Here is a 23,611-nt window from a genome sequence, read left to right as displayed (position 1 = left end):
AGGGGGGGGGGGGGGTTTCAGTTCAAACAATTCGTCAGGAAAATAAGGGAGAACAAAGGTGGCCAGGCCAAAATGTAGATCTATTGACGTCTAGTTCATCCTTTACCAAGACCAAGTTATGAACATGCTACATGGTTACCCATGGATCAAATTTGCACTTTAGAAGTATTCAAGTTCTAGTAAAATTTAAGAATAGAATCCCAATATCACAAGCCAAGAAGCTGTAGTTTTAGTGAGTACATACCGCTTTCTTCAGGGATTGTGTTTGTAGATCTTGGTTGACCAACTTCAGTATTTTCCTTTTCTGAAGAGAGTGGTCGATACTTTCCATCACTTAATCTAGTTGGAGTCTTTTGCCGTCTACCTCTCCTTCGTGAACTTCGGTCAGAAGTTAAACCACCATCTTTTGGAATTCCTCCATTGTCTAAGACTGCAAGAGAGATCATATGATAACACTTTCAAAGTTTATGGTGAAGTTACCAGATTGGGCCAAACTATATAGTGAAAACACTTGTTAAACTTTCAAGATCGTGAGAGAAATTGCTACCAGTTCTCAGTGCAGCCCCATTGGTAGTGTTCTTCAGCAAACCGTCCGGAATGGTCGTAAATTCATCCTTTTGAATTGAGGTTTTCTAGTAATAAAAGTTCATAAATTTCAATCCTTTTAAATAAAAATTATTTCTCTTACTCGAAAAAAAAAATGAATATAAAATTGTGAACAAAATACAGGTAGCATAACACTTTTTATGATGAATAGCCATAAACAAAAAATTGGAAGCACCAGTGACTCCAATGTGGAGACCTTTGGGACAGACATCCTCACCTTGCCATTTGTCCATTGTTCATTGGAAACTTGGACATCAAAGTTGTGCCTCAAGTCATTATTAGGTATGGCAACGGCTTCAATCTTCTCAGGAATTATTCTCGATATCTTTTTATGCAGTTCCTCAATATGCTTCTGTTTTGCCTCGTTTTCAATACGCCTTTGATATTCCAGAGTTTCTTCAAGCTTTCTTTCCTCAGCTTCCAGTTCAAATTGTTCAATAATGCATCTGTATTCCTCTTCCTGTAGTCTCAAAGTATCATCGGTCCCAGCTACAGCAATTTCAGCATTTGAATCATCTCCATCATGAGCATTTGGAAGTGATCTGCAGCAACACAGTGGAAGGAAAGATAATAAAGAAGAAACGCAAGAATAACATGCAAATGAAAAAGCGCTGTGTGCAAAAGGAGAGACAAACATTTCTTCAGATCTCTGATCACGAAGCATATTCAGCTCACTAAAACCGGTGACCTGCAAAATAGTAGTTGGAATGTAAAGCAAGCAAACCGTAACTTCATATCCTACAGTTCTTATGATAAACTTATAGTAGATGATAAACCATACAAAGTCTGATCATATGGTTCAACCTTTGAATCCTTGCTTTTCCGATTATCCTTGTTCTTTTTCTTATCCTTCGTCTTCTCCTGCACGTGTTTTAAACTCTCACCTCCACCAACACCCTTCTTAAAATCTAGAGCAAGTTCTGCTAAAAATGCTTCTCTGGCAGCATCAGATTTCTCTGTGGCATCTTTCTCTGCCATATCCTCCAATATTGCCTAGAAAAGATGAACAAAAGAAACTTTAAACTTACAGCACAAGGGGACAAGGACGCTGAGGAAATGTTTAAAAAAGTATGTTAAGATGAACACAAACCCGCAAAAACGATTTCACTAGAGGCACTAAGATTGATTGAAAATCACTGGCAGCTGCAGGCTCAAGCTTAACTTCAAACTGCTGCATACCGGTAAGAATTCGCATGATTCTTGCATCAATTTTGCTGAGCTGTATCACTGAAAAAGGTGAGATAAAGCAGCAATGCAGGCCCATACTTTTGATGGAAAAAATAGAAGCAAAACTAATGCAACAACCTCTATAGAAACTTGTTCTTTCTGTCTCTGTATCGCAACTTCTATGCAAGAGTCCACCTGATGAAGATAGTCTTTCGTTCTCCAGCCATCACCAGATTCTAGATCACAAAGATGAGATGTCACACCAGTATAAGCTTCCTCAAAGCCAAATTGGTTGACATTCAAGGATTCAGCATCCTTTAAAACATTTGTGATTGCGTCCAACTCGAACCTATTGCTAATTGGGGTCATTTCATTGTCACGCTCAAGGAGTTCTTCTCGACGCTTCCTCAGTATAGAGTCATAACCTTGGGGAACAAAATCCATAACATGATCTCTTTTTTTTCCCTCTTCCAAATAGAGATCCTCGACAGCCTGCAACGCCTCCTCGTAACTTAAATGCTCACATTTTCTCTCACACAAACCCTGTAGATGGAAAAATTCCTTCTCAAGCAACTGCAGAATTTCCATACCTTGCTGTGCTTTCTCTTCTCCTTCACGCTTCCAGGATGCCAATTGTTCCCCACTCGATGGACCTGTAAATATCCAGTATAGTAATGCATCTGAATCAAGTACAACGCCATTCTCAAAGTTGACACGTGAAGCAGTTGCTGAACTGAAATCATTAGTACCAGCATCATCACAAGATGAGGAAGGGAGCTTGCAGGGGAGAAAATGCTCGTCAAGCACCAAAAATGAAGCATCTGGACTAATAATTAACTTCTCCACATTGTCAACATCCTGTATGCCACTGTTTAAATCACCTGTGGGATTATTTCTCTCAGAATATCTACCCAGTCCGCAAGAATGAGAAATTTCCTGCAAAAATTTCAATATTTTCTTGAGCTCTGAAGCACCTAAAAAGCAGATGCACAGGGGCGTTTGGTCCACATTGGATTTAAGAAGTTGAGAACCAAAGACACCCTGAAGCTCCTCCACCGCAAAGTGTATAACCTTGCTAAGATGACTTGAAGCAAGATACTTCTGTTTGATAAGAGCCTGAAATATGGAATGGATTTTTTCAAGAAGCTTTGCACGCTCAGGATCATCAGACGAAGGCCAGTTTTTATTAATGAGACTTTCCTTACTGTCTTGATCACCATCACAATCCATCCACTCAACATCTTCAAATTCCCTGCTCTCTTGGGTACTAACATTGCAATTATCACCCAGTTTCTTCTTTCCAATCGACGACTCCCATTCATACTCACTACAGTAAGAGTCAACAAAAAATTCTTTGGAATCTTCTGAGTCATTTCTTGGGTACGAGTCATCCAGAAAATCAGGTGCCTCAGGTTTTGATTGTTTTTCGAGCATCCTAATTGCTGCAGTTAAATCCAATGGTTTCCAAGAACAGTTAATAAGCATCTCAGCCCACTCATTCTCGACACCTTGGGGTAAAATAGACTGCATTTTGGGTATCAGAGTCCCCATATGCTCCTGCACAACATGCTGCATGTACAAATCTGCATCAGCAAATTTCTCGTTGCAGCGAAAGCATTTCCAAAATTTCCAAACTTTGTTTGATTCACCAAAAGATAAAGCTTCATTAAGCACTTCACTGGCAGACAAGTCCTTTGACAAACTAAAATGAGCTTTGAGATCTGATATTCTGACTCTAAGCAAATCTTTCTTCCCATCCAAACTCATGGAGTTCCAATATGACTGGACCCAGTCCCTTCTCTCAGCTGAAGAAGCATTTTTCCTCACATTCCCACTTTTCCTTCTTTCTGCCACTCTCTGCCCCAACCCAAAACCAGAATCCAATAACTTGTTACTATTTTCCCCATTTCCCAACTGGGGAGACTCAGATTTCTGCTGTAAAAGCCGAGCTGCGGCCACTCTCACCTCAATCTCCTTCCGTCGTTCCTCAGGAGTCTTAGTTGCCTTCTTAATCTCGTTTGGCCTTCTTGCCTGCACCAATCTCAATTCCATTGGGTCCTCTGCGGCCCTCCTTATTGGAATCAAACGAAACTTATCCTCTCCATTGCCTAAATTCTTCATCCACGTTGAAATGGATGCAATGTTCGATTTCTGAATTAAAGATTTAAGCTCACTTTGCATGTGGGCAACTCGAGCCTCTGATGTGGAGATCTTCTGCTGGCTCTCCTCTTGCAGGCTCTCCTTGGCAGGGTCCACAGGGTTCTCAATTGCCAATGCCCTCTCACACTCTTGCACCACCTCCTCGTACTCCTTCCCCTCATTTGCCGCCTCATATAACAAATTTGCATAAAAATGTGCAAACTCAATAGAATTCGGAGACAAGGTCATGGCTTTCCTTGCACTCTCAACTGCATTCTTCAAATGCCTCTGTTTAGCATTCGGGTCGTCAATAATCGAGGCGACCTTCACACAAACGGTCCCCTGAACCCGGTGAATCAAAGCCGAGTGAGGTGAGTTCTCGTGTTTCGAGCATAAATCCTTCATCAACCTTAGGGCTTTGGTATGGTTCCCCCGCCGCAGTGTCGTGAGGGCCTTCTCACATTCGAACTTGATTGTACTATACGATGACGGGTTTGCATCGTTCTTGCTTTCCGAATCTAGGGCCTCAGTTTTTTCAACTATATTTGTGGTGGGATTTGGTATATTAGCCGAAAACGTTGCACTATTGTCGACGGCGACGATTGCAGAGGACGGTGGCGGCGCGGACGGTGGCTGTGAGGGTTTGGAGCGTGAAGCAAGATTTCGCTTCTTATGCCCCATATCAATTATTCCAATAACTACTCAATTGCATGCATATATACTATATACCCAATCATATACCGGTTGTATCTACCTTCTTCTGTATAAATGAAAAGAGAGAAAAGACTTACTCAATAATCTTGGCGAATAAAAGATCGGAGGCAAGGAATACATACACTCCTACGTATCTATATGTGCGGGTGAATACCGAATAGTGTATCCGAGTAGGGGTGTGTGTGGGATGGGGTGAAGGCGTGGAGGTTGGGTAGTGTGAAAGTTTTTGTACTATGCAAAGTGAGTGTCTGGGAAGGGAATGGTCCGAATGGATTCGTTATGTGGTGAAAAGGAGAAAATGATCATTTAAGATAATTATTTTGATTGTAATTAGGGCTAAAATAATCAACTTATTTTGGTGATGTTTGCACTTTATTTTAATCGCAATTTTGATTATTATACTTTTTCTTCTTTGTTTGTTAGTTCTTTTATTATATATTAATTAATTCTTTTTTCCTTTTTCCTTTTTGGGATGGGGCCAGGTGGAGAAAATGAATTTGTTTTTTTCTTTATTTTTGGTTGAATGAGATTTCTAACAAAAATATTTAGAATCTAAAACAATTGGAGCATGGTTGAACAATAATAAAATTGAAGGAAAACAGTATGTTTTTCTAGAACTTTTAACTTCAAAAAATTGAATATATTGCAATAATCTGTGTTGATGTTTAAAATTTGATATACAAATTATGATCGATGCAATGGTATTATGAATAAACAATAAAACTTGTGGTTTGAAGTGCCAAAATATGACACAGTTATATATCGTATCTATTAAGTAAACATTTTTTTTAATATTATGATCTTACTACGTTTGTTATCGTATTTTTCTTCAATGTTTTGATCTGGCTACATTTATTGTCATAACCTTGCTTAAAGATGTTAAAATCACAAAGTTTGAAATTTAAATACAACAATTCAAAATAGCTTATATTTCTCAATTGTCGAGATAGAGAATGAGGGTAGGTATAAGATTTGGAATCAATTGAACCAAATCAGAATTGATCGGTTCAAATATGCTTAAATTTCAAATAGTTTTGTTTATTGGAAACAAGAACTAGCCAATTTTGGTTCGATTTCATCAAGTACTCAAATCGTAGAATCAATTCTACCCTAGTCGATTTTTTTTCATTATTATTATGCTTATCTTTTAATTTGGTGAATCATTTATATTAGCCGCTATTTTGTATGAAGATAGAATGTGACATTGCATTGAATGTTATTAGTTTTGCTGGGACATAAATTTATTAAGCCTATGTCTCCCTTGCATGGTTTAGTAAAGTCAAGCTACAACGATATCTTGCAAAGAAAGTGCTCGAATGTGATCATTTTGGTAATCTCTTTTTCAGTAGAGGTGGTTGGGTGGAGTAAAGTGGAGATGCTTCACTGTTTGACCTTATTGCTTCATTAAATATGATCTCATCTTTTAGAAAAGCTAGAACATTAATAGGGAGTAAAATTACTAAAGTCTTGTTTCTTTGTTTTCGTCGTCTCCTCGTTTGGATGATGGGATAGATTGGTCAGCCCATGTCAATATACCATCTGGAAGACTTCTCATCGCTAATATTTTCAACCTTTTTTTAGATAATTGGGATAGAGCATTTTATATCCTTTTTTTTAGAATTTTCATTATGTTTGACATATGCATGAAACTTTTGTGCCTATATTCATTAGGTCAAGTGGAATTTTCTTTCCCCTTAAGTTAGGGTTAATTCAGTTGTTTATAGATTATCTCATTTTTCATTTCCTAGGAAATAAATATTCCTATTAAAATGTTGATGTGCTTAGGAGAAGTATCAATCTATATTTTTTATCAAAATTTTTTATTTTATCTTTTGATCTAATATTTCTCTACAACTAAGACCCTTTCCAACCATATTAACTTAATGGAAAAGATCTTAGCTTCACTTTTGAAAATTATATTCATTCTTCTTTCCCAAACATTCAATAGCCCTTAAGAATTATTTTGAATGTGAGTATTAAATTCTTATGATACACTTTTACTGTAATTTGCACTAATGATTTGAAATTTTTGGTCATGGTACACTAATCAAAATGAAACTGAATCATTCGATTTTGTTCAGCTTTGGTTCGATTCCATAATTATACGTGAAACGATTTCATTATGAGGTAACTATTGATTATGGATTCAATTCAATTCTAGCATATGATTTCTAGTTAAATACAAAGTTACCAGGTAAATATTAGAGTCTGTTTGGGAGTGATTTTGAAAATTGATTTTTTGACCGTTAGGAGAAAAGTGGGGTCCACCTGTGAGAGAAGAAGTCAAATATGACGGCTGAAATAGTAAAATAACGGTCAAAAAATCAATTTTTTGGGTGAAAAAATGAGGCCCAAACAGCCCCTTATTATTTTCAAAGATCATAAAATGTGATAAATGGTTTGCTTGATTGCAAGCATTGAAACTTAAGAAACCAGCCAAGCAATGGCCTTGTTATTTATAAGAATATCCAATATCTTATAAATATATTTTTTAAACATAAGGATTTCGGTTTATTGACTTTATTTATATTAAGGATGTATTTGATTGCAAGCAATGAATTTATATGAAAAGAATATAAATTTTAGGTAATTAAAATTTCTATAACTTTTTTGCATGAAAATTATCAATTAGATGTGTTTGATTGATTTAATATTTAACCTAAAAAATATTTTACTTGTCCATTTTATTGGTGGGTAAATGAGAGAGAGAGAAGGTAGATGAGAGAGAGAGAGAGAGAATAAATTACTTGGTAAATAAAAACTTAATCTCCTTCTTTTCAACGAAAATATGGTCATGTTACCAAAAATAGGAAAATATTGTTCATGGAAAAAAAATCAATCAAATAACACAAAAGTATAAATTTGGAAGGAAAATAACATTTTTCATGAAAAAATATTGACAATAAAACACACCCTAGCTTATGTACGAAGTAAATACTTGTGCATATATCGTGCGTCAGCTTGTTTGACTAATATAATAACCTAAGTGTTAATATTACCATAAAAGTTATTCACTTCTAAATTTTATATGAGAACTCACGTGGAAAATAATTCCTCCAGAAAGAAAATTGCTTAACTACTTAAGTTTGATAGATTACTTATTTGAAGGAAAAATAATTATCAAACACGTAGCAATATTGGTATTGATGTTTAATATTCGAGATACGAGTCATATTTTGTATAATAGAATTGTGTATAAATATTAAACATATGATTAAAAAGTACAGACACATTTATACTTAGTAGTACAAAAACATATTTTCTTTAATACTCTAATCAAGCTACATTTGTTATCATACGCTTGTTATGATGGGCAAAGGACTGAAACCAATCAAACCAATCCAGAATTGACTATTTCAATTCATTTTTGCTTAAACTTTAAACATTTTTTGTTCCTGGAACTAAGAAGTGGCCCATTTTGGTTCAATTTCTATTATTGTATCCAATATTGAACCAATGCTAACCTAAGCAACTTTTATTTAAGAGTAATTAGCACAAAACGTCCCTACCTTTCATGATTTTTGTGGAAAACATTCATACCTTTCGTATTTTGGCGCATTTCATCCCCACCTTTACCTTTTCTTGTGCAAAACATCATTTTCATCATTTTTTTCAATAAAAAACTATAAAATGACTAATATATCATTCTATTTAAATAAAAAAATAAAGAACTAGATGCAATTGTAGTTCCAAATAAATAAATAAATAAATTCTCCACCTCCACCTCCTCTTTTGAATTTTTTTAAAAATTGGAATTATGATTGCAATTAGTTCTTTATTTTTTTTTATTTAAATAGAAGGGTATATTAGTCATTTTAGAACTTTTTATTGAGAAAAATGATGAAAATGATGTTTTCCACAGAAAAAGGTAAAGGTATGGATGAAATGGGCCAAAAAACGAAAGGTAGGGACGTTTTCCACAAAAATTATAAAAGGTATGGACGTTTTGTGCCAATTACCCTTTATTTAATTAGCTTTACTTGTTAATTTGGTGAATACTTTTTATAATTTGAAATAAATGATATTATTGTATTGATTTAGTATGTAAGTATTAACTTTTTGTAATAACTATGTATCATAATTTGCATTAATAATTTTGGCTACAGTTTTAGTTCGATTGCATACTTACATATGGAACTAATGATTCTACTATAAGAAAATTGGTTCTCGCTCCAGTTCGATTCTCTAAATCATATAATTTCTTATTAAATTACCAACTAATTATGTAGGAGAAACGTGTTCCTAAGTTTATGAAACGCTACAAATTTAAAATAACTTGAATTTAATTTCACATACCCAAAACGATTAGCAAATCAATAAGAAAGCGATTTTATACTCGAAACAAAATAATCAAATGGTGGGACATCTAGTACCTTTCAAAAACTATTTTCCTATTTTTTGCAACATAGGGAGCATCCATTTTCTACTCATTGACATTTTTATATTAAATTATACGAAGTAGATATTTTTGCCCATCTTGTGTATCAATTTCTTCGACTTATATATTATCTTGAGCGCTAATATTTTAGTAAAAGTTATTCGCTGTAAATTTTATGTAAACACTCTCACGGAGAATGACTATGCGCGATAAAAAAATGTTTCGTTATAAAAATTTGAAAAGCTACTAATTTAAAGGGGAAAAGATTGTCCAATTTCATAATTAATGGTTCTAGCCCTAATCAATCTTCAGAGTGTAGCGTCAGTCTTCCTCTTTCATTTTTACCTTGCAATTTAAATTTTCAAAAAATAGAATTAACTTATCAATCATATTAGGTCAATATCCCTACTTTTATTATTACTAGTCATTTGCCCGTACAATGCACAAGTTTTGTCATTTTTAAGGTAACGTTAACGTGCCTGATATAGATGCTTCAAATTCTCAAATTTTGAGGTTTTGGCAATTCTACAATCGCATTTGTACTTGTGCAAAAAAAAAAAATCCAGATTTTAGCAATAAACATCTAACGAATAATATGCTTCAAAAACCAATACCATCCCAAAGTACTGGCATCATAAATATTCCTAAACTATCCTGAATTGAGAAATGATAGCGTAAATACAAAATAAATCAGTATACTTAAGTTGAATGGCAACATACATCATCAAGATTTGTCTCTCGAAATATGTACATGATCAAATCTTAACACACCATTATCCATGATGTTGTATGCTCCATTTCCAAATTTTGTTCCAATATCACTAAGGGTTATTACTGGAAGAGTGTGGTCCTCCATGTTCTCAGGTCAGAAGTACAGAATTGGAACATATTTTCTCTTACAAGTATAAAGGTCATTTTAAGCTATAAAAGTGTGAGATGGTACAAGGTTGCACTAAAGAGATGCAAAATATAATAACGGAAAAGTCAAATTCACAGATAAACAGAAGTATTAAACCTGCAATATTACACTTCAAACAAAATTGTGAGTAAACAACAATATTGTAAACCAAAATTAGGCCCAATGAGAAGTTAGTTAATCATAGCAGTACATATATCAATTAACGCCTATATCCATTTTCTTCCGTATAAGACGCGATTGAAGCAAAATAAAGATAAACAACAGGACATGTGTAGCAAGTAGAGTGCACATTTTGGAGTTTGAAACCACCGCTATGCTTTAAAACAACAATATTCTGCAGAACTCTAGCTAGTAAAGAAACTGCATAATAGAAGGGATAGCTATGGTACTTAACCAATCCAAACTACCAGCTTATCAAGTTGGCAACATTTGTTGATAGACAGCTAAATTGAACTTCTCTAGGGCAATAAATAGCTTACATATGATAAAAATAATTAATCGGATGAAGCAAATGAATGGGGTAGAAAATTATAGAATTGGAAAAAAAATTCATCCGACATTCCTTAGATATGTCATTCAAGTAATGTACTTCATTCAAAATAATCACATCCACATGTGATAACATTGCAAATAACAAACTACTTAAAATAAAAACAAATCCAATATCAAGACAATGATTCCATCTTCAAGTACAGCCTTAAACTAATGCAAAAGCATGCACCACAAATGGAATAGTGGATGCATCAAATATAATATCAGATATAAAGAATCTAAAGAGCTCGATATGATTGGTGCAACGAAATGTTTGCTCTTCGCCACCCTAACAAAAAAATGAATCTCGATTTCATCAATTTTATATACAAATCAAACTTTTAATCGCATGAAACAAAAGAGTAGAGAGGTGATGAATTAAGGATTTAAGGACTTGCTTTTCTATTCTTGATAGACGAAGCCATTTCTTTTTTAATGTTTGGTACCCACAACGAACAGTGACCTTCAACAACAAACACAAAGAAAAATGTGTGTCATTATACCCACAAAATAGTGTCTTCTAATGGAGGATCGATCATACGATTAACACCCAAATTTCTATAGAAAATTACTATATGATCACTTCAATTGATTATGAGAATTCTAGTATCACAAAAGGAATTCATATAAACTAAAACTTTGTGACTAAATTGCAATTGCTGTAATATGGGAGACAAGTGAATTTCAGATGCATATGCTAGTATTTACCAATGAGATGCCTACGATAAATATTTGGAAGGAGGACAAAGATATTCACATTGCACTTAGGTCTGCTCTCAATTTGTCAAGCTAATTAAGGAGGTGGCCTACTTTAATTTCTCTCAACGAGCAGCAATCTATTCTTGTTTGTGCGCTTGAGTAGAGACACGAAGAGACACATTTTTCCTTGCTTGATTTACTTTTTCATGAACTTCCCTGAGAAAGGAAAAAAATGAACGGATAAATTTTATTTACATGAAGTTCAAAACATAGGCTAAAAAGGTGTTATTTGAAAACACTTTTTGTTTCTACTCATTGAAAGTTGAATTTTGCTTTAACTTGAAGATATTATTCACATTAGAATTAACATATAGTCCTGGTTAAACTAATATTGAACTTGGAATTGAGGATAATATAGAGATGTGTGATGTTAAATAAGTTTATTCCAAGGAAAATGTGGCATCGGTGGATAGTGATTCGGTTCATTTATATATGTTCTTTTACCTTTGAAATAATTGAAGGGCACAAGGAAAAAAAAAGAATTCAGACCCCCAACAATACATATATGTCAATGACTCAATGCCTTGAACATTGCATAAGAAAATAACAAACATGGATAGTGACAACTTCATTATCTTGCAAGGTTCAAGAATGGCAGTTTAGCAAACAATCACAACATTTGAGATTGGAAGTAAATCAAACTTGTACATAATGCCAACAGAACTATATACAATGTGAAAAAGAAGCAGGAATTTGCAAACGAATATATATCTTAAGAGTATTATTTTATTTTCTTCATGAAAGCAGCCAGTTTAATCAAAATTTGATTGCAAAGGGTAATCGTCTGGATGAGCAAAATATCAAATCCTCCTATGTTCATTCAGAGACTCAGCCAAAGCCTTCATGTCCATTACTCCCATCATTGTCATTAAATCCTTCCATCTGTCTATTTGCACAACTTCATACCCAATAATGCCATCAATGTCTCCGTTGAGCACTTCAATTTAGTAAACGTAACATGGTAGCTACTCACTTTTTGTTTTGTTCACAATTTCGAGGATTTTCTTTATGCACCCCTTGCAGTGTAACTGCACTTTTAAAACTGCAATCGTCACATCTTGCTGTAAACAAATAATTCGATATTGATTACAAATTATAACTAAATTAAAATTAATTTAAAAGTGAGGGACCAGTAATTGCCTTATTCTCTCTTTTAAGGTAGTGTATGATAGAATATGATATATTGTGATCCACAAAAACGACGACTCTACTTACATTATCAGTTTTGCAATCTTCAAACTCTTGTTCTAGTCCCTCAAGTGCACGTCATCACTAATGAAACAATGCAACAAATTCGTCAAATTTAAGAAATCATTCAAAATTGTCATGATTACTGTTACTGCAACCTCCCTTCCCCAAAAAAAAAAGGGAAAGAAACAATATTTTTACCAGGGAGTATCTTAGAGAAAAGAATGAAGATGAAAGAACCTACAAGAAGGAGAACTACAAAACAAAAATCTTATTGAAGAAAACATTGAAAAAATTGGAAGATTGTAATGATTGGAATTTCTATTTCAACTGGATATGTGTTGTTCAACAACTACGCAAGAAGTCCACCAAATTCAAGGAATCATTTAAAATTACCATGATTACTGTTACTACAGAATACAAAATAGGGGAAGAATAATGTTTTTACTTGGGAGCATCGTAGAGAAAAAGATGAAGATGAATGAATCTATAGGAAAAGGAAGGAGAACCACCAAACAGACATATTTTAGCCAAAAAAAAAACACTAAAAAAATTGGAAGATTGTAAAAATTGAAATTTCTATTTTGGAGGAATATATATTGTTCAATCCAGAACAATACCCAAATGAAAATGAACAAACTAAATAGCATCTGTAAACAGAATGAAAAGTAAGTTCAATAGAAGGCCAGCGTATGTATGTTTTGGATTTTACCTTTCTTCTTCCTTATTTTGGTTTGATTGTGGAAGGAGTAAATCCAAAAGACATGTGAAGTGATAAGAGAGAGAGAGAAAGAGAGAGAGAACAAAAAGTAATTTTACATGGAAGATATTTGGGAACAGTAGCCAAAACCAAGTGAATGAAAGTGGAATAAATGGGATGAATAGTAAGAAAACAAGTTTTGGATCAGTGTGTGAAATCGAGTACTACGAAAAGGATCAGTGATGCAGGGATTGCCTCTTTTAGGAGAGTAGTGATTATTATCATCATCATCATCATCATTATCATCATCATCATTATTATATCCCTCTTCTCTTAAAAGTGGCAATCTATCATTTACTATTCATTCATGAAGTATTTCTTTATTTCCCATTTTATCCTTACATTTTTGACAAATCCCACTACTATTTCTACACCACCTCCAAATCTACACTGCCTTAAAAGAGAGAATGAGGCATTTACTGCCTTAAAAGAGAGAATGAGGCATTTACTATTCATTCTGGTGGAGCCGTTTTCACACCACTGTAGCTGATTTATTAGCACTCATTGTAGTCAATCGAGTTCTATAATGTTTTTTACTATTTCCCACTTTTCAACCCAAAATATCTTTTACTGTGGCTACTTTTTTGTAAGAAAAGTCCAATAAGAGGCATTATTGTCAGTACTTCCTTGCTTCAACCATTATTTTCGTCTAATGGCTTCATCGTGAAATGCCACTAGCGAAAGAGTTAGTTCAGAAAATATCTAGGGATTGTGGCTTAAGTCTATTAGAAATAAATCACCTATAATTGAAACACAACATTGCGACTGGGGATCCCACACAAGGCTCATTGGGACAACAACAGTATCTGATTGGTATGTGGGATACTACGTGGAATTTATTCCAAATCCTTTCCAATGATATAATGGTACCAATTGCATTGATTTGAAGATGAGCTAAGACTCTAGATACTTTCTCTGTAGTTGTTATTCAATATGGTGCTTAGATAAAACGCATTATTAATAGAAGCACATATTTTAGTGTGGCATTGGAGCCACTTCATATGAAAATTGATGCTAATTCTTTAGAGCACTCAAAGAAATAAAGTTAATGATTGGTGAACACACCATGATAACTCAATGATTATCTTAGAAGTCATTCGTGTGTTATATTATCTCGATTGCAATCATAATTCTAGAGTTCGAAACATAGTTCACTTTAAAGTTTGCAAACTCGATAGACTATACAAAGTTAATTTTCAAGTTTAAGCCTACATGATTTATTTTGTACTCTAGAACAATAGTTATTTTATTTCTTTCATGTAATACTTTATTTGAAATAAATTATTAAATTGGGATAGTTGTCCGAATGGTAAAATGTGTGAAATTTATGTGGAAGTTACTAAGTGATTTAGAGGAATAATAAAACCCACAATTTCTTTTTAATCAAATCCAGATTAAAGAGTGAGTTATAATTGATGGGTTATATACATCTTTTCCTCGAAAAAAATACGAATATTTTCATCTTCAGCACTTTATAAAAAAATGATTCTAGAATTATTTTATTAAGATATTGTCTTCAAATTAAAAATGAGAGTTTTGGAATCAATTGTTGCTAAACAAGTGATTCGTTCCTTGTATTCTGGGAGTGGTTGTCTAAAGAGATCACAATAGTTAACGACAGACAATTTCATTTTAGAATACCGTGTTATCACGAGTCTCAATCGTTTATAGATTTTCTACCATTCTACATTTTATTATTTAAAAGAAATATCTGTAATTAATTTTTACTACACATTTTTTATGAGTTTCTATTATAAAATGAAGTTTTACATTCTTTTATGGGTTTATTTTGTTACGAACTCATTACATCTTTGACCTTTTATATTCCAACTATGTATATATTCTTTTTGTTTTGAAGTTAGTGGTTCTTTCTAAAAATTCTGCTCTATCGAAATTGAGTTTTCAAATTCAATATCCTACTAAGCTTTCATTTAGTCGAATTTAGCTCGAGTTACAATTGTTATACACACAAGTCAAGTTCAAGTCCTACACTCCACTATATTGAACTTGATCAAGTTCCTAATATACATGGTTTAACACTTAAGTTGCTAACACAAACTTGAAAAGTCTATCAAATATTTTACTCGATTTGACACGAATAAGTTTGAGAAGAACAAAATTTTAAAAAGAGATCTATAAAAAGTTTGTAATCTAATTGTTGAACAATAGATGGAGGTGAGATTGAGCTGTGAAGTACAATATATTGTTTCTTTTTGAATAGCAAACAATAATCAAACATCATAAACGTGTTAAACAAAGCACAACATTGCCCTTGAAAGTGTCTGTTTTAGTTAAGCTACTTACCCATGAATAGGGATGTCAATGAGTCGAGGCCGCTCACGAGTTGAAACTCAAGGCTTGGGCTCGACTCGAGTAAAGTGAGCTAACTTTTTTCCAAGCCCGAGCCAGGTCGAGCTTTTGCTTGGTCAAAAAAAATAAGCTCGACTTGAGCTTTTGGCTCAGGCCTTTCCGAGTCGAGCTGGGCATGCTCGCTTTTTTTGCTCTTTTTTTTTTAATTAATCAGGCAGCCAACTGCGACTGCCTTTAACTTTAAGGTGATTTTTTTTAAGGCTTATGGCCAGCTCGGGCTTGGGCTTTTTTCGGCCCGAGCTACGGGCGGTGATAAGTGTTTTTTTACACGCTTATTTGGCCACAAAACATGACTAATTGTTGATCAAAGCATTTGAATTATGGCTTAATTCTATGTAATTTTATTTTGTAGTACTATATTGATGGATGTAGCAGAATTCAAGAGAAAAGAAACGAAAAAGGATCAAAAAGGAAGAAATCCAAAGTATGATGACTAATTTGCAACATTTCAATAGTTGATTCGGACCACAAAATGAAGATTAAAGATGTTGCGGGTTCAATTGGATGCAATTGAAAGTCAAAGGGTTGAAAATGCTAAAGAAAGGGCTTGAAAGAATAAAAAATCGACTTTGGGGACTAAAATGCAACATATGGAATAAATTTTGCCTGGGCGACAGCCCAGTTATAAAAACTGGACGATCGCACCATATGGAAGAAAATGTATCGCCTAGACCAATTGCAGCGAAAATTTTCTAGTTTCCTTTTTTAATTAAAACTCCTATGGAAACAAATCTTAGGAGTCTTTTAAAGCTCTAGGCACGTCCAAAAACGAGGAGAACGCATTGGGAGGTAACAAACCACATCTTGGAGAGGATTTTGAGCGGAGTAAACGAAAGATTGCATGAAGATCAAATCAAGAATTCATAAACCGGTGATGCTTCCTCTTCAATATATGATGTATTTCAATATTATTTCCATGTTAGGCTAGATTTACATGTACTAGGAGATCAATGTACCATGTGATGAGATCTTTAAATTTCTAGTTTTACAATTTGACATCAAAACATGTTTTGATTGTTTGAATGATTTATATGCAATTATTGTTTTTCGCAATTAAGGGCTCGTAATTCTGTAAGTTTGGATGACTTGTTATTGCATTCGAGAGAAGTAGAATATGTTCGACACTATATAAATCATCGTAGGGTTCAATAGGGGATAGAAATATACCACTATACCCTACGTGAATCTATAAGTGCTTACAAAATCGCATGCATTTTTATATATGCATTTGTCATAGAGATATAGGTCGGTGGTATGTAAAAATAGGTTCAATACATCTCGAGATAGAGTATTTGATAGATTTAGGAGCATTGATTCGTCAACAACTCAATCACGTTGCCACATTGTAAAATTAGGGTTTAAGGTGATCGTTGCATGGGAAATTGTGATCCTAGTACGCTTAATTTACATTGAATACTACAAATTTGCGTTTTCAACAGTTGTTTTGCATTCTAGGTTGTTAAACATCTGTCTTGCATATTAATCTTATTTCAATCATAAAAATTGCATAAACTAGGCTTTGCATTCCAATTTAGGGTTTTCTTTCTAAACATAGAATTTATTTAGGTAAACATTCACATTGAGTAATTTAGTTTCCGTTAAGGATACGATAGGTAATATTAAACAACTCAATCTTTGTGGAACCATATTCAGACTCTAAAAATTCACTTTATTACTTGTTAACAAACTGTATACTTGCGATGATTTTAATTGAAAAAAAATATTTCGTTAACAAGCGGCCCAAGCCGAATAGATCCCTACCCATGAACGCCATGGTTCCATAATTGCATCACACCTTATTTCACAATCCCTTTTGCCCAAGTCTTAGTCCATGGAAGTGCCCTCCCCCCTTGGGATAGGGGGTTAGGGATGGGAATGGGGTGGTCCATTTCTTCTGTGTGGCTCTCAAAGCTTGTCGATAAAATGTTAGAAGAGTTTTGCCTTCAATTTACAAGTTGAGAGATGATAATGAAAAATTTTAAAATTTGATGGTTAAGATAAAACTTCGTGTAAACTTTAGAGAGCATTGATATATTACACCCTTAAATTAGCCCTTATTTGACAAGCCTTTTTAAGATTATAAACTGGTGGATCCCAATAAATATGTGACCAAAAGGTCAATAAAAAAATGATGATCCAATAAAATGTGTGGATAAAAATAAAGTTGGATTCGATTATAATATCACAAAAGCTTTGTCATACAAGTGCTAAATGAGGCACTTTGTCATGGGTACCCGTGATGAGGGAATTCAGATTTGATGCCTTAAATTTGCTATTTTTCGATACACTTTTAATGACTCGATGCATTATTTTTACTTAGCAAATGAAAATGTTTTAAATTATAATTTGTTAGAATATAAAAATTATATAGAAAGAACAATAAGTTCGGGACACTAGATTTCAAACACATGGGAGACCCATTTGTTTTGGTACAACTCTTGTGGCTCATCCATAGCATGAGGCAACTATTCAACAATTGAACTAATTAATGTTAAATCATTGAGAATGCTTTATATGTTGTCAATCAATATCATTTGCATACAAAACCCTTCATCTTCACGTGAGTCGTTCGACTTATATATATTTGCCCTTGTTTGGTAACGTTAAAATCTGATTAAAATTTAAATGAAAGTCAATTATTAATTTCAATCACAGATTTATGGAATTCATAACTTATCAACTACACACTCCATCAAATTTTATTAAAATCTACTAAAAATCTTATTTTAATCTTAATCAAACATGGACAAAATAAATAAGAAATAACTTTCTTTTTAAAATTGATAATGGTACATTTTTTTATTTTGAAGTATTGTTTGAGACCTATTTCTGGGGAAATGTAGTTTGAAATAGTGAATTTTTTTTTAGAGAATATATGGTTAAAATTTGAGAAAAATTTTGAGTTTACGTGTAAATTTTTAATATGAGATAATATATAATTGAAAAAAATGGAGGCCAAACATTACATAATTATCATGCCTAGTCAGAAAAAGAAAATTCATTATGGTATCTTTATATATAAAACAATGAATAATATAAAATTTGAGGTACTTTCCTCTCGTAGTTTTTGCACGAAAGGATACTTCCAATTTCCAAATGTCAATTATATAAGCTATAAGAGTTTATGATACATATATCTACAATATTTAAAAATGGACGGAGGAGAAATTTTTGAATATCAATTTTACCTATATATATTTAGCTATAAGCCCAATATACCCTCATTGGATACCCATTTTTCCATTTAGTCTCCTCATATATATATATATATATATATATATATATATATATATATATATATATATATATGAGAAGAACATTAATGCTTCCCTTTGTATTGAACCAATTCAATGCATGAAGATGAAAGGACATAGAGCACATTCCAAAATCCACAGAAGAATCAATGCTCAATATTAATTCAATAATTTTTTAATCGATATTAATAAATTATTATAACAAAACGACTTCCTGGGTTCATCCTCAATTACTATGATGATAAATACATAACAAAAAAGCAATTCATCTTCCTGCTAATATCTATGTACTCGTGCATTTGGAATTCCTAATGTCTAGATGGGATTAACCTGACGATAAACTCACTTAGGGAGGCTTTGTTGTTAATATTTAATTTAATTTCAATCATGCTAAGAATCAAGAATTACAAAATAATAAATTGATAAATCGAATTCATACATGCGGAAGCCATTGTTGATATGAATAATAGTTATAATAGCGGCCAACATCTTCCCCTCCGTGCTCCTCACAAAGTATTAGCTATCAATGGGGTAAGCCAATAAAACATATGTAGAGGAGAGGACAACTAGCATTTATATATAGGAAATAATTTGAGCCGTCCCATTACGACTAGAATTCTAATTAGGGTTTATTTCCGGCCCACATACTTTAAATTACCACATCAAATTAATTACAACCCGTAAGGTGTAAAATGTTCAATTGATCACTTAATAAATTTGGCCCAAACACAATTATCATTATGAGCCATATATCTAACCCGTAAAATTTTGCAATCGAATGTGAAGCCCACATATGGAATTATTAATTATTCCAACATTCTCCCACTTGGGCAAACATTTGATTGCCATAACAAAGTTTTAACACCCGGGTTAGACTACATAGGTGGTCACAAAAGTATAGCTCCAATGATGACACCTTACGTAACATGATCCGATCCAACAAGAATATTAACACCGAACATGGAAGTCATTACACCAATTTAAGAGATGTAAGACCATTCCACAGCTACAAATGTCAATATCCTTATCGACATGGATCTCCATCCTCAAACCCATGTGGTAGTATGTGGTATGAACTTAGCACCAAATGTGATAAAAAACTGTGCTAACTCATATCGGTCCTCATAATGTTTCGAATCAAAATGAAGCCGCATATCTCTAAAAAAGACTCATCTTATGTCTTTATACGTCATATTTCAAAATGCCAATAATATACAAAGACATAAGTCAAATGCATTCTTAAAATAGTTCACGAATAGGGAAAAATTATTTTATTATCAGAAGGGACTGTACCCGAAAACATATGGGTTGCCTACGTACCCCGCAAGGGATCAAGCCCAAAACGTAGTTCTTTACATAAATAACTCTCACTAACCAAAAATATCAAATGTTTCCACAATACCCATATTAGTAACATGTGTCTTAAAGACTTTTGGAATGAGTCCCTTAGTCAAGGGATCTGCAAACATCGCCTCTGTATTGATATGCTCTATTTTCATCTGCCCTTCTTTGACTTTATCTCTAACTATCAAATATTTAATATCAATGTGCTTTGATCCAGTAGAATATTTATTATTGAATATCCTACCACCTCAAGATGATTTGTACGCTGGAATGTAAGTATATAACCTTCAGTTTTCTTCAAATATCTCATAACTTTCTTAGTTGCTTTCCAATGCTCTTGTCCTGAATTAGACTGAAATCTGCTAAGGACACTTACTACGTAGGCTATATCCGGTCTAGTGCAAACTTGAGCATACATCAAGCTCCCCACAGCACTAGCATATGGGATCATTTTCATAGACTCCCTTTCCAGCTCATTCCTTGGACATTGAGTTTTATTAAACTTATCTCCTTTTATGATAGGTATATCACCAGGTGCACAATTCTGCATATTAAACCTTTCTAAAACACGTCGTATATAAGCTTTCTGAGAAAGTCCCAATAAACCACGATTTCTATCACGATATATTTCAATGCCAAGTACATAGGAAGCTTTTCCAATATCTTTCATTTCAAAATTAGCAGACAACATTTTCTTTGTCTCATGAAGCAGACCTAAGTTACTGCTAGCAAGCAGAATGTCATCAACATACAATACAAAGAAAATAAAATTTCTTCCACTGGTTTTAAGATAATGCATTGATCAATAGTATTTTCGACAAAACGAAGAGATGTCACAACCTCATCAAACTTCAAATACCACTGTCGAGATGCTTGCTTGAGACTATATAAGGATTTTTTTAACTTACACACCAAATTTTCTTTTCCTTTTACAATAAAACATTCAGGTTGTTTCATATAAACCATTTCAGAAAGATCTCCATTCAAAAATGCTGTCTTAACATCCATTTGATAAAGCTCCAAATTGTAGTGTGCTACAAGAGCCATGATAATTCGAAAAGAATCTTTTGACGAAACAGGGGAGAAGGTTTCAACATAATCAATGCCCTCTCGTTAAGTGAAACCTTTTGCAACTAATCTTGCTTTCTTTCGTTCAACATTTCCTTTTGAATCTAATTTACATTTGAAAATTCACTTGTTATCTACAGCTTTAGCACCTGGAGAAAGTTCAACAGGATCCCAAACTTTATTCCTTTCCTTGGAATTCATTTCATCTTCCATGGCAGCTATCCATTTATCTGCCTCAGGACTTATCAATGCTTGATTATAAGTTACATGATCAACAATATACCCAATATTAAAATCGCTCTCCAATAAATATGTAACATAATCACTGGGCAATGCAGATCTTCTTTCCCTTTGTGATCTCTTAACTTGTGGCTCAGGAACCGATTCAATCGTTGTTTCAGGAATTGGAGATTCCTCCTGGTTCCTCGGTTCTTCATTAACAACTTCAATTGGTTGAGAACCAACTCTTTCCTGTATGACAGGAACTGGAACTACAACTTGATTAGATTCAACAAGAATTTCTCTCAACGTGGAACTCTCACTATCTCCAAAATCCTTCTCCAGAAATTTAGCAGTAATGGACTCCACAATTCTAATGCCCTGATTTGGACAGTAAAACTTATATCCCTTTGATCTATCCGGATACCCAATAAAGTAGCCAGGAGTTGATTTATGGTCTAATTTCTTTTCAAATGATTTATGAATCCTAACCTCAGCTGGACATTCCCAAACTTTAAAGTGAGCCATACTTGGCTTACGTCCTGTACATAATTCAAAAGGTGTCTTTGTAACAGCTTTACTTGGAACTCTGTTCAAAATATACATAGCTATTTTCAAAGCTTCACCCCACAAATATTCAGGCAAATTTATTCTACTCATCATACTTCTAACCATATCTTTTAGAGTTCAGTTACGTCTTTCAGAAATACCATTCTGCTTAAGAGTCCCTGGCATTGTGTATTGGGGCACTATTCCACACTCTTGTAAAAATTTTGCGAAATCGCCCATATTTTGACCAGACTCGTCATATTTCCCATAGTACTCACCACCTCGGTCAGATCTTACAATTTTGATACTTTTCCCACATTGTTTCTCTACTTCCAGTTTGAAAACTTTGAATTTCTCAAGTGCATGTGATTTTTCGTTAATCAAATAAACATATCCATATCGTGAGAAATCATCAATAAAAGTTATGAGATATTTATTCCCACATATAGTGGAAAGCAAAGGTCCACTGATATCAGTGTGAATTAAGTCCAAAATTCCATTACTCCTAGTCGAACCCTTCCTCGTAGACTTAGTTAATTTTCCTCTTATACAATCTATACAGGTGTCGAAATCGGAGAAGTCTAAAGAATGAAGTATCTCATCTTTTACTAATCTTTCCATTCTATCCTTACAAATATGACCCAATCGCTTATGCTACAACATAGATAATAATTCACGAATTAAAGCCCTTTTCTTTGATGCATTTGTAACACACGAGACATCACCAAAAGAAACCAAAGATAATTTATATAAACCATCACATAAAATGCCATTCCCAATCAAAGGAGAATTATTAAATAACTTAACCATTCCATTACCAAAATTAAATGTAAAACCATAAGCATCAAGTTTTGGTATAGAAATTAAATTCCATCTCATCTGCGGTACATAAACTGTATTTTTCAAAACAAGATAAAAACCAGACTCTAAAGTTAACTTCACTACTCCTATGAATTCAACATTCACTTGAAATCCATTTGCAACGCTGAAGCTTACTTTATTCTCACTTGGCCTCCGTTTGCTTATGAACCCCTACAAGGAATTCGCAATATAAATACTAGCTCCCGAGTCTAACCACCAAGAATTCAAAGGCACATCTACTAAAGAAGACTCAAAACAAACTAAGACCAAGGGAATACCTGGAGAACTCTTCTTCTTTTCCAACCAAGTCTTGAACTTAAAGCAATCTTTCTGCCAATGACCCTTCTTTTTACAGAACTTGCATTGATCATTTTTCTTTATAACCCCTTTGGGACCACTATAATTTTTATTCTGCTGACTTCTGTGGGACTTATTACCCTTACGAAACTTAGGTTTATGATTATGAGGAGGCCCCTTATTTTATAATGGCCGAAAAGCTAATTGCATAGTTTCAACAGTTTCACGGGGCATCCTATACTCTTCTTGGGCACACACTGCTATGAGGTCATTTAAATTCCATTTATCCCGCTTAGCATTGTAAGCTGATTAAACTTGCTAGGAAGGCTATTCAAAACATGATAGATGAGGAAAGGCTCCGCAATGGGAATGTCAAGAGCCTTTAGTTTAGATGATATATGTATCATTTTCATAACATGCTCCCTAACACCACTTGTGTCATCATATATTATGCTCATCAATTTATCCATCAGGTCCCCAGTTTCTGC

At 33.7% G+C, this 23,611-nt stretch overlaps 1 protein-coding gene and 1 long non-coding RNA gene across 4 annotated transcripts in view; both read right to left on the bottom strand.

Annotated features, from left to right (window-relative positions):
• LOC111401662 overlaps nucleotides 1-4,902 on the bottom strand; it is a 20,966-nt gene extending 16,064 nt beyond the window's left edge. Inside the window, exons 1-8 of one of the 3 annotated variants that reach the window (XM_023029506.1) lie at nucleotides 2,523-4,902; nucleotides 1,912-2,426; nucleotides 1,697-1,825; nucleotides 1,411-1,599; nucleotides 1,242-1,294; nucleotides 782-1,148; nucleotides 548-632; nucleotides 245-430 (exon numbers count right to left, since the gene is read on the bottom strand). In XM_023029506.1, coding sequence (XP_022885274.1) covers nucleotides 245-430; nucleotides 548-632; nucleotides 782-1,148; nucleotides 1,242-1,294; nucleotides 1,411-1,599; nucleotides 1,697-1,825; nucleotides 1,912-2,426; nucleotides 2,523-4,593 — 3,595 coding nt within the window. In that variant the 5' untranslated portion in view covers nucleotides 4,594-4,902. Of the gene's footprint in view, nucleotides 1-244; nucleotides 431-547; nucleotides 633-781; nucleotides 1,149-1,241; nucleotides 1,295-1,410; nucleotides 1,600-1,696; nucleotides 1,826-1,911 lie in introns of all 3 variants that reach the window. The other 2 variants (XM_023029504.1, XM_023029505.1) reach the window with 2 other exon arrangements.
• Nucleotides 4,903-11,838: 6,936 nt separating this feature from the next.
• On the bottom strand, nucleotides 11,839-13,283 carry LOC111402699. The gene is made up of 3 exons (XR_002704330.1): nucleotides 13,114-13,283; nucleotides 12,429-12,485; nucleotides 11,839-12,274 (listed from the first exon to the last, which is right to left on the bottom strand). It is a non-coding gene; the product is annotated as an uncharacterized LOC111402699 (long non-coding RNA).
• Nucleotides 13,284-23,611: the final 10,328 nt, after the last annotated feature.

The sequence above is a fragment of the Olea europaea genome, chromosome 10 (genome assembly GCF_002742605.1).
Source record: "Olea europaea var. sylvestris chromosome 10, O_europaea_v1, whole genome shotgun sequence".
Lineage (NCBI taxonomy): Eukaryota > Viridiplantae > Streptophyta > Magnoliopsida > Lamiales > Oleaceae > Olea > Olea europaea.
This window is presented reverse-complemented; position numbering and strand designations above follow the sequence as displayed.